This window comes from Psittacula echo, assembly GCF_963264785.1.
Source record: "Psittacula echo genome assembly, chromosome: 7".
NCBI lineage: Eukaryota > Metazoa > Chordata > Aves > Psittaciformes > Psittacidae > Psittacula > Psittacula echo.
This window is the reverse complement of record NC_137740.1, coordinates 45,945,683-45,958,352: the sequence shown is the minus strand read 5'-3', so window position 1 is coordinate 45,958,352 and position 12,670 is coordinate 45,945,683. Positions and strand designations below refer to the sequence as shown.

The 12,670-nt window shown below is 41.0% G+C and overlaps 1 protein-coding gene across 1 annotated transcript in view; it reads left to right on the top strand.

Moving 5' to 3' along the window:
* Positions 1-12,670, top strand: part of NYAP2 (neuronal tyrosine-phosphorylated phosphoinositide-3-kinase adaptor 2) — a gene marked incomplete at its 3' end in the record, with an annotated part of 135,661 nt that overhangs the window by 104,209 nt on the left and 18,782 nt on the right. The window contains exon 5 of the mRNA XM_080623395.1: positions 5,227-5,330. Within this exon, the coding sequence (XP_080479521.1) occupies positions 5,227-5,330 (104 nt within the window). The remainder of the gene's footprint in view (positions 1-5,226; positions 5,331-12,670) is intronic.

Below are 12,670 nucleotides of genomic sequence, written 5' to 3'. Positions count from 1 at the left end.
ACAGTCACAGAGCCTGACTGTAGAAGTGCACACTGCTCTCTGCAGCAGTGGCATTACACCTAGTTGGAATAATACACAATTGTCCTATTGATCCAGAGCCCCGAGAATGATGGTAGTCCATGCCAGAAGCTTCAGAGAAAAGTAGCAGTAAATTTTAAGGAAAAAACACTGCCAGTAGGACATTGTTATTCCTTACTTCGTTGCCTCAGTCATTGACATAGACCTGAGATATGACAATTCACAACAAATCTTAATTTAAAACATACCCTGTCTAATATGGAAGTGGTTTTTTATCACTAACTGACTTGGCTTTGAGACCTGCTAGCTTTTGACCTATGAATATCTATCAATATTGAGTTCTACGGGTTCAGTGCTCCCTTTGTGGAAACAGTTCTGTTTGACATGCTTCTGTGCTATGTCATGCTCCATGGCTTCTGCAGGTGAAGTCCTAAATACTTTTAAGAGACAGACTACTATGTAGTTTATTCCACCTTAAGGTTTCAGAATTCCATTTCAGCTTACTCATCTCTTTTTAGGAAACCAACATGGCCAGGCCAGCATGCTGATAATAAGTGTGATTATTTTTTCCAGTATGCATGTTTTCTTTTTCTTCTTTTTGTTTTTCCTTTCTTTTTGCATGTGATTACTCTCAGCCTGTCACATTGCCTTGTTTAATTCAAAATGTGCTTCTTGGCAGCTGTAGCAAATAAGCAATATTTCTCTTTTCATGTGCAAAGAAGAGACTGTGACAGGATAAGAAGCTTCTCCAATGTAAGTGACAGCCAGAGTATTTTTTTGAATTAAGATTAGGATAGGCAGAATGAAGCCTTCCTTGGATGAATAAAAGAACTCTTCCTGTTAAGATCCAAAAATAAAAATCATGCAGAGCTGTTGTATTTCTGGAGAATATAGAAACCCATAACACATTGATATAAAACTGATCAGAAATATTTCCATGAAATCCTGTTGCATTTCAGCGCTGTGCATCATTGAGGAAAATCCAACAACACCCCTGCCGCAAACCCAACCAGCCAAGCCTATATATCCTTAGTTACAATGACAGCGCTTGCACTTTTAGAAGACAGGGTCATTTATGTGGGTTCTTAAATACATAATTAAGTACAAAATTTTAAGGCAATCCTATTTGTGATTGGAAAGCCTGTATTTCTGTGTTTGATAGTCTCTCCTAAAATTCTCATAGCTAATGCTCTCCTTCGGGGCTGTTTGCTTGCTTATGTCCATGTGTAATCCCGCTGGCATTGTCAGGACTCAGCTTGAACCTGGGAGTCCAGTATAGGTGGTCCCATTGCAGGTGACCACATGTGCGGGTTTATTTCATACTGAGGTGGCTGTGGTCCCAAGCACTAGCATTGTTGGGAGTATTGTGGCTGCTGTGAGTGATATAACTGCTATTGCCTACTAACATTACACTGCATCTGCACGTGGCTCCTGTAGGTGGTTTGGGCACTTGGTGAGGGATGAGTCATTTGAAGCTGTGCAAAATAATACCCCCAAAGTTTCATCAGTTAGATGTAGCCACTGAATCTTATGAACATTTTTGTGCAGAACAGAACTAAATATGTTATGCAGCTTTCTAGCTACCCTGAACAATCTGCTGAATTTAAACCTCATGCTGTCCATTGATTGCAACTGGCATCTCTAATGGCTACTCAAGTGCACTGCATCCCCTGGCCCCAGTCCAGTAAAGCACTTAGACGTATGCCTATGAGTTCCCTCCCTTGGCAGCAGGCTGTTAGCCCTTGTCAGCCTTTGAGTGGCTTATAGCAGTGTCAAAAGGCCCCTAGCTGTGGATGCAGACAGGGCCTGTGTTTGGAGTGGAGTCTCTGGAACCCTCTTTATGCAGGTTTGATTTAGAATCAGAGGATCCACCTGCACAGTGAAGTGATGGGTTGCTGTGCTAACTGTCAGTACGCAGATAGATGTATTTTAGCTTGCGTTGTCATGGGCTCTGAGCTGATGGGTCCCCCTCAGAGGACAGATTCTACAGAGCCTCCCCTATGTGCTTATGAGGCTAGCTGATAAAACTCAGCTCCACACCATGTATTACTGTCACAAATGGGACTTAGCAAGAAGTCTTAAGACTACTCATTTCAGATGTTAAGACTGAGCTGTCTTAATATCATCGACATGAGATAAACGTGAATTAAACACTAGAAACCATCCCTGAGATTTGCTGGCAGTTGTTGTTCCTCCTTCAAGATTCTCAGCGGTAAATAGGAAACCCCATTTTCATTCCAGAACCAGAACTGATGTCAATATGCAGGCCTTGGAGACAAGCTGAAATGACCATTTAAAACATGAAAATTCAGAGGTAAAGATACTGAAAATGCCTGGATGGTGGACACAAAAGACCTCTTACTACTTTTTAGATAGCCCAACGCAGAAGTTATTATTTGCAGTGATCATTATTATTTTGAAGTGATCAAAATCCAGTTAGCCTCAGTACAGTGAATAAGATGTCCACAGCTGAAAAATAACATGCTGCAGAATGCAGAGCAGTAAGCTGCACATTGCTTATGCATCAGACTATTTATGGGTATTTTTTTCCCCACAGTAGTATGCAGCATGAAGGTGTTACTCAAAGCATTAATTACAGGAGAATAGAGTATTTATTTGGTCTAAAAATATTCCCACTGAGACTAATGGAATGGCTATTAAAAAACAAAACAAAACAAAACAAAAAAAACCTATCTCCCTTTCACTGCATAACTCACCTAAACTTGAAAAAAGCTACATGGAGCTGTCTCTGGAGCCTCTTTTGGTGAGGATCACCATGGAAATCGCAATAGTTTCCTTAATACTGTAACATATATTACAGGGAGATAAAGGAACTAATACTTCATTTGTGTGTGATAGGTTCTATTTCTTTGATGCCTGATGAAAGGAGTCTCTTTGGCAAAGAAATGGTAATGTCTTGTTGTTGCACATATATCCAAATTGGAAATTATGACACTTCTCTCTGCTTTCCCAAAGCAAATAAAACAATTCAGAAGCAATGGCAGACACTGTCTTGGAGTATTTTACATGCTCGGTGTCATATTGTGCTTATCACAGCAATAACAGTCTCTTTAGCAGTAGGGACAAACAACCAAAAAAAACCCAAGTTCTTATCCTCTCTACAACCCCAACAAAATTCCAGGAAGGAACAGACATGAGGTCCATTATTGTATCTATATTACTGAAATAAACATTCAGAGATCTGGCACACAGACAGTGTAAAATCAGAACAAAACCAAGTCTAATCAAACCTTCAGAATAACTGCCCAAGTCCAAAGGAAAAAAAAAGCAAAGCAACAGATTATGTACAAAATGCGAGGTTATGGGGGAGATCAGTCTGCTCCTTTCTGCCTGCTTATTGCCGTGTTGACTCATGGTGTGTTTACAGACTGACTAGGAATGAGCGAATTGAATAATGCATTCGTCAAACAGCATAAATATTTTTGCTGCTCAGCCAGCTGGATGTTAACCAACCTATTAATATTTAGTTGATGAATATTCACCCATACAGATGCTTTCACTGGTCTAAGTGCTCCAGCTTAAGTGGATAGCTCTTCTCCATATCCTATTGAATTCTGAAACATCCTGGGAAAATAAGCATTTAAGGTTACAATGAAAAAGGATCAGTGAGATTGAAAGAATACATTTCAGCATGTTGCTGGTAGGTGGTGTAACGTGCCAGCTGCCCTCAAGTTTCCAAGATGTGCCAAATGACCTTAAGTACGTGTTAGTGATGGACATCTTATTCCTTTCAGACAATGGCCCAACCAGTGGCTAGTGATGATACTAGAAAGCCACATAGGAAATAGAGATATTAGTATAAAACAAACACAGACTAAGCAGCAGTGTAAATGGGGCATGAGAAAATACATTTTGGAGACACAAGCAAAAGTTACATGAGAAAATGTGCTTCAAAAGCAAACTTACTGAATCAGGATTGCACAAGAATAGGTCCTTCCTCACGTCTTGAAAACATAAGATTGCACAGGAGGAATTCTTTAAACCCACTGCAAGGAGGCATGGTATTATTATATTTACTTGTTATTCATGGTAAGGCAGTACTATCAGTGCTAAAATTGAGAGCCTATTATTATACAAAGTATGTCTGCTGAGTGCAAATGTCCTTGTTCTTGGTGTTTGCCCACTAAATAGAAAAGACAAGGGCAGGGTTGGGAGGCTTATAAAACATGTGGAGAATGAACACATTCATCTGAGCCAGAAGTCGTGGGTTGAGACATGTTCCCTTGGCCATTAACAGGAAATGTGGGGACAAATATTTTTCTTGAGCAGAAACAGGCAAACCCATTTCTCAGGAAAAAACAATTTCTTCTAGACAAGATATGGGGTGTTGAACGGTAGAGTAGCACACTGGTGTCAGCATGGGTCAGATACAAAAACCTTCATTCAGGACTCCCGAGCTATACGGTCACCTTCCTGTTGGTATGTTAACAGCAGAAACCTGACCAGGGAGCCTTCTGAGAAATGGGTCCATGTACAATAGCAGAAGGAAAATGAAATAACTGTATTAATTTCTCTCTGGAAGGGAGCTTTCTCTCAAGACAACCTACACTTTTGTAATCACCTTGATTCTGAGGAACTGACTTCAGAATTTGCCACTGTTGATGTTCTGATTTCTCTCCTTTCTCCCTACTTTATGTCTTTCAATTCACTGCCATTACCATTAGATTTCCAAGTATTTTTTGAGTCTTTCCAAACCCCCAAGTGCAACGGTATCCTCACCACTTTTATACATTCCCTCCTTCATCTTCTGGCATTTCATGCTTTCCCTCAGCATGATCAGTCTTCAGGCTACCATCTTCCTCAGCTCTGGGATGGAGAGATGAGACCAGAAGTTGCTGTAATACCTTTAATCATTTATGAGGACTAGAAAAAGGAGGAGTCGGGGGGAAGCACCAAGAAGACTTCCTTTTTATGCTTCCTCTCTGTCTGGTGCTTTATGCTTTATACTTAAGCTTCAGAGATGGTAGAAGAGAGAAAAGAGGCCAGGACATGGAATGGGTTTTGTCTTAACCCTGTTCTTTCTGATCCCAACAACTGTTCATGATTCAGCCAAATAACCAAGACTTAAACTAGAAACCAAGCCTGGAGTCTGTTCCAAAGGGAGCCTGGGCCCACCCTGTTTCGGTTTACTGCAGCAGTAACCCGCCTCCTGTTCACTGGTGTATTTTCTTCTCTCTTCCTTCGCAGAGCCGAAAGCAAGTTGCAGATTAGGTCGATCTGCATCCACATCAGGTGTACCTCCTCCATCCGTTACTCCGCTCAGGCAAGCCAGTGATCTTCAGCAGAGCCAGGTACCATCGTTAGCCAATCGTGAATGACTTCATGTGCTGCAACATGCCAAATGTTTCTCACCTCTGTGTCTGTCATTTGTTACAGTAAATGATTTTTTTGGGTTTTGTCTTTGTTTTCTGTGCGTGTGCGTGCATCTGTGTGTGCGCATCTCTCATCGGCAATGAAATTCCACTGGCCACAGCCAGTCGAAGTTTCTTTGCTCTTAATTCTCTGTATCCTTTTCTGTCTTCATTCTGTAATATAATTGTAGTAAAATTGTACTGTATGAATTGGCTGGGGTTTTAATTTTTTCATGTTTTCTGTATGTTTTTACCGTCTTTAAAATTTATCAAACTTTGATAAATTTAATCTATGTTTTTTATGTAAATTTCTTTTAAATGTCTAAAGCACTTGCACCAATGTTTGTCAATGACTTGTACATACCTGACTTCTGCCCAGTTGTACTTTAATATTTGTGCCAGTCTCACATTTGTTTTGAGCTTAATGCATGATTGTATTACACTGTGATTTATCACTGTCCTGAAAACTGCTCTTACAGCAAGTTATTTTGTTTAGTTAAGGCAGCTAGACTCCCTCCATCTATAGGCCATATAATGCTTTTATAGGACTATTAAATAGTCCACAGTAGTTATATTTATTGTGTATTGTTAGGAATCAAAAACCAAATTAAAGGAGTAATGTCTCCTTGTATCTTAAACAGAGGTACTTTTTTTCCCTCATCAAAAACAAAAATGCCACATAGACCCTTGGGAAAGAAATGAAAGTGTTTGGGTTTGGCAAATTTCTCCAATAGTGAGAAAATGGAAAAGAAATAAAGACATGGGAAACCTATACTTACCTTTATTTTATATGCTAATACTGATATTGTATCATTTTGCTGCGCAGACCTGTATTATTAGTTTGACAGAACTAACTGCTGAGAGTAGCAATTGAGAGAAGAGGTTTCACTTAAACATAATGTGAATGCCTTCTGTCAAGCTCAAAGCACTCCAGTATTGTATCACTTCTGTGTACATGTGCAAGTACGAGCCTACACATCACTGTGTATGAGTATGCACAGAGATAGACATATATGTATATATGTATGCATACATATATGTATGCATACACACAAACACCCTTATTTAGATGGAAAATTTTCGATTGGCTTTCAGGGAGTTAGATCCTAAAATCCTATTGAATTTCAGTGAGATTTGAGTGTAGTTACTTCTTGAGGCTTGCTTTGCAATAATCACATACTTAAGTTGTTTTTAGCTTGGGGAGTTGCTTCTAGGAGGTCTTGACTAAAGTAGAGACCAGAAGAGTAATGTTGATATACTCAACCCAGACAGCCAGCTACTGTTAGGAAGGTTATATTTGGGTAGCCTAGTCCATACAGGTTAAAATTCTTTCACCTGCAAAACTGATGCTATTGTATTACTTCTGAGCCCTGCTGGACACAATGCTTAGCAGAACCTTCCATGTTTTTAAAGCATATTTTACAGAAGAAAATCAAATCCATAATGGAGATTCAAAATGACAGCCTATTTAAACACCATGTCAGGTGTTCCTTTTAAGGAAGAAATTAGGGTAATTGTGCTTGGCAAAGGTTTTTAGTATCCCAGTGTTCATGTGGTATATGATTTTTGATTAAATGAGTCTTACAGCAGACATAATGCTTTGCTGGTTACTTAGTGGCAAAGGCACGTAGGGTGTTTTGAAGGGATTTCAGTCTCCCAGTTTATATTAAGAACTAAACAATAAGCCTTGAAAGCAGAAGCTGATGTGATAGAAGAGATAATGAGGCTTTTAGAAGCTGCAGCCAGGCTTCACTGAAACTGTGGAGGAAAAATCCACCTCACTTCATACCCAAGAAAGGAACAAAGATAAGAGGAATTTTCAAGGGACTGTAGAGGGTGATCTTGTTAATTCAATAATGTATGGTATGGACATGGCTTCATGAAAAACAAGAAAAACTGGTAAAAGCTTTTTCTCCCTGTAAGTCTTTCCCTCAAGCTGTCAATCTCTTACTGTCCATCTATTAAGTTGTCATTTATTACAATGGCATAATTTTTTAAAGGTGTGGATTTGACCCTGATTCCAGTGAAATGACAAAAGTCTTATTATCTCCATGGCAGATACAAACATTACTTTGATTATGTTCTTTATACACCTCTTCTATCCTAATGTCCAAATAATCTATGACAGGTGAAATGTGTTTGGAAATGACTGGGTTGTTAGCCAGTCTGAATCTGACAGACTGGGGCATACAGGGTATTTATTTCCATGTGCTGTGGCTATTGATAGTATTGATACTGGCTTCCTTAACCACATCATAATCAGCAGTTAGACTTTGCAAAAGATTGAGAGGACACATCCTGTTGTCTTCCTGTTTGATGATGAGCTGGGCACAGCTAACATTCATACAGCGATACAAGAGCTGGGAAAAGGCAGATTACTATTAATCAGTTTCTTAAATCTTCATGGATCCCAAACTGATGTTTTACAAAATGTTTAACTTGTGGAAAAGAAATCCCATTTACAATTGAGCTCCCAAGGCCTGTTGTTTTTTGGTACAGAATCATTCAAGGAAGTGGTGAGGATGCTTGGCAATTACAAATAGGTCTGATCTAAGGAAACATGTGTTGTAATTCCAATCAAATATCAGCTAATTATGTATCTAGTGACATTTAACTCCCCTATGCTTTATTTTCTTGTTTGTTTATTGGTGTAGGAATTGTGAGGATTAACTCATTAATCCTCACAGAACATATTAGTGGTGTGTTGATGATAAGCATTATAGTGGTCACCTATAAATAGAAAGAAAGAACTTACAAGCAGAGGTTATTTATGTGGCTGGTCTCTGATAGAGAACACTTTAAAGTTCTAAAGTGTAGCAGCAGCCACCAGTTACCAACAGACTGAGCCAGACAGAGAGTGTGCCAATCTATGCTTAGTTCTGGTAAATGGTGAGAGCATTTTGAAAGAGCTGGTTACAGGAAGTAACCTTGGATGAAGCTGTGAATTGACTCAATTTAAACTGAAAGGTAAACAGAAGTTTATCTGGGAACTGAAGTTACTGATTGTGTAAGTACAAAGTTTAAGAAATGAAGAAGGTAGCAGAGAAAGTCAAGTGTGGAGCTTGGAAATGTAATATAGCAGATGCATAGGATATATTTGAGCTACAGAAGTGTCATATAGCTGTATTCCCTAAATATGTATCTTAATACAAATGTCCTAAAGAGAGGAGTGTAAGTAGCAGAGAAATTTTTTAGGTATCACAGAATGTAATGCCTCGTAAAGACAGAAAGGAAGAAGGAAACTTTAAAAGGGAAGGAGCAGGCTGTTCCCATGTGCCAAAAGATGAGCAAGTGGGGAAGACAGGTCTGGCTAAACAGAGACAGCTTTGGCTGGAACTCGGGGAAAAAAAGGAGAGTTTATGACCTTTGGGAGAAGGGGCAGGCAGCTCAGGAAGACTACATGTATGTCATGAGCTTATGCAGGGAGAAAATTAGGACTAAAGCCCAATTAGAACATAATCCAGCTACTGCTGTAAAGGAGAATAAAAAATGTTTCTATAAATACATTAGCAACTAAAGGGGAGGGTTAAGGAGAATCTCCATCCTGTATTGGATGAGGGGGGAAACACAGTGACAAAGGATAAGGAAAAAGATTATACTTGATGCCTTCTTTACCTTAGTCTTTAATGGTAAGAGCAGTTATTTTCTGGGTACCCAGCCCTCTGATTTGGATGATGGGAGCAGATTGAAGCACCCGTAATCCAAAGGGAAATGGTCAGTGGCCTGCTACGCCACGTGGACACACACAAGTCTATGGGGCTGGGTGAGATCCACCCAAAGGTACTGAGGGAGCTGGTGGAAGTGCTCACTGAGCCACTTTCCATCATTTATTGGCAGTCCTGGCTAACCAGAGAGATTCCAGTTGACTGGAAGTTAGGAAATGTGATACCCATCTACAGGAAGAGCCAGCAGAAGGATCTGGGGAGCTACAGGCCTGTCAGCCTGACCTTAGTGCTGGGGAATGTTATGGAGCAGATCATCTTGAATGCTGTCATGTGTCACATACAGGACAAACAGGTGATCAGGCCCAGTCAGCATGGGTTTATGAAAGGCAGGCCCTGCTTGACTAACCTGATATCCTTCTATGACAAGGAGACCTGCTTAGTGGATGAGGGGAAGGCTGTGGATGTTATCTGCCTAGATTTAGTGAAGCCTTTTACACGTTTCCCACAGCATTTTCCTGGAGAAACTGGCTGCTCATGGCTTGGATGGGAATACACTGGATAAAAAACTGTCTGGATGGCTGAGCCCAGAGAGTGATGAGGAATGCAGTTAAATCCAGCTAGTCGCCAGTCACAAGTGGTGTTCCCCTGTCAATGTGGTGATTGACATGGTTTAGTAGTGGAGTTGACAGTGCTAGGTTGGACTTGATGATCTTAAGGGTCTTTTCCTATCTAAATGAGTCTATGGTTCTGTGATTCCATAAACCTTCTCCAATATTAGCAGAGAGCTTGCAGGGAATGGAAGAATGTTCTTGAAAGTTAGAGGTAAGAAATGTGTGAATAGCATTAGAAATAGTGAAAGTGCAGTCTGAATTTGGCCTTTTATGGAAATAAAAACAAGTACCAGTCATTTGTAGCCATCCATGTGGACAGAGAACAGTAGAAATTAGCCACCATAGGAGGTTTAGAAAGTAGACTAAATATGGTCCAAGGATGGCCCAATAAATATCACCCATGCTGCTGGAGCCTCTGCACTGGCAGCTGAGACTTCTGCAGCACGCGTTGTCAGGTGTTCCACCCTGCAGTGGTCAAGGCTCAGTCATAACAGGCAACAGGGAACAAAATTGTTCACTTATGTAAAGCAAGCAGGATTTGGAGTCACAGGTATGACTGTGATCCAGTGATCTTTACCTGCGTCCTGGCATTCTCCAGATCTTCACCTCAGGGTAACAAAAGATTATGCTTTATCAATGGACTCAAAACCCTCTGTTGCATAAAGGGTGCATGGGCACATGTCTGTCACAAAAGAAGAAAACTTATCAAGCAGCCTGCATGGTGGATATCCCAGTGCTGAAGAGCAGAGCATCTCGCATCCATGGTTTTATTGTACATAACATCACCCCTAGGTCACTGCCAGGCTTCTCCGAAACAGTCTTCAGCACACCAAAACCCCACTGGTTTCCATTTTAACATAAAGGAGCCAATATAACTACGATTTTTTGCTGCAAACGAATTTTGCAAAGTGAACTTTGTTTTCATGAAGATGCAGGTAGCTGCTGGAAAAACACATGTATTAAGCTGCACAGCAGCACAGCAGCACATGTTTATAATGAAGATCCACGATCTGACAGGAAGTACATGCTTTGGAAACAAAACTCCTGATAGTTACAGTGTGATATTTGACCTTTTCTGCAAAGCAGAGACTATTTTCAATGAGATTTCCACAAAACTAAGTACTTTATCTGCAAATGTGCAGCCTCTCTTCATGCTGCTTGTTAGTTACTGGCTTTTTGGTGGGAAGACAGCACTGTTCTTTACTGTTGCTTCCTTAAGGTATGCCGTCTTAATTCTGAAGGTTGCATGCCTCTTAAGATCTGGTGTCTTCTGGTGGGGAGGACCAGGCAGGAATATCTAGATCCAGTTTTAGTAAGGAAAGAAGATTTCAACTTTACAGCGATGATCAAAGTGAAATCCGGAAGCCATGCTGAGATTAGAAGGAATAACTCAAAGGAGGCAATGAAGATACATGGACAGCTATGAAATAAGGATTTTCAAGTTGCATTGAAGGAATGAAGAAAAAGCTAGAAAATACATCAGAATCAGCACTGATCGGTTATGTGCCTTAGTTTTTTAGTTCATTACTTGCCTGGTGAGACCCCAGTGAGCTGAGATTGCATTTTAATTCTCCCATCCAACCCCATCAGTGAACATGACACAGAAGGCCCAGCTGTGGATGAGCTATTACCTTCCAAAATTGAGGAGAGCTTTCATTTATTTTATGATTTATCTGAATATAATATAGCAAAGGCGAAAGGCCTCCCATTCAAGCATGGATTTGACCATATACTTGTTTTCTTGTACCAGCTGAAGCGAATGCATTTGAATGAATTTGAGTATGTACCTTGATAGGCAAGAATTTTAGATACAAGTTGGCTCTTTAAATTTGTTTTTAGGTAGCTAATTAATGAAACGGAGTCATAGAAGGAGCAACTGTATTTTTCAGCAGCGATCTATCCTACCTACCTCTGAGATGTCTAAATCAGGGGTATAATACAGGTTCCCTGTGGGCTGTACGAAGAGAAGCGCTTGCAGAAGGGATTCACTGAGCTGAGCCCTCAGTGTCCATATACAGCTGCTGCATGTCTGTTACCTCAGATAACCTGGTAATTTATCCTCCTAATTTAACCAGCTCTGTCAGTCGTGGGAAGCTAGCAGGGATCATTCCTGCTCTGTGTGTGCTACAGGCTCCTGAACGTTTACCACTTAACAGATAACGGCCATTAAAATTTCTGTTGCTAGGGATAGACATTTATAGCTTTTCAGACTTAATCCACGGTGCTGAGTGGGAGTGCTGTTAGGAAGCAGCTGTACTGATGGCATGGCTGGGTCCTCCTGGCAGTTAATCTTTGAAATTACTTGCTTTTGGCATCTTCATGCCAGGCTTTGAAGTCTGACTTGTGAGCAGTGCCCAGGGGAGAGCAGGCACCTGAAGTGGTGTTGCGGTGGGCGGGCTGGTGCTTGTGCTTGGTGTTTGACCACAGTAAGGGAGCTGGTTTAAGGGAATGGAAATCCAGGCTTTACAGAGTCATAGAATCATAGAATCATCAATTGGTTTGGGTTGGAAGGGACCTTAAGGGTCATCTGGTTCCACCTCCCTGCCACAGGTGGGGACACCTTCCACTAGACCAGGCTGCAGTCCTGAAAGCGGGAGACCAGGATTTTTTAAGCATATTTTTCTAATGTATTAACGTAGGTAAAGAAGTAGAAGACACACTTTCTACTTTAAATATGCAGCTGGAAGGGGCTTTGTCACTGTATTTATTTCCAGTTGGTCTGAGATAGGTGTAATGTGCACTGGTTTGTGTTCTGCAGAAACATGAGAAAATGCCCTCTTCATTGTTTGAGTCTGTGCCGGAGAAGTCCTGGACAAAAGTGCACTTTAACAGCTGTTCACAGTGAACAGTTTGGAAAGTCCAGAGCATTGGAAAAGCTTTATTTTCCTCAGCGCTGGGAACTCGAGGCAGTGTGCCCGCCCGGGGCAGCGGAGGTGGGGAAGCGGTGGGACGCCTCGGGCAGCTCGGTTCTGCGCGCTGTCTGCCCCACCGCGCTGCTCCGGGC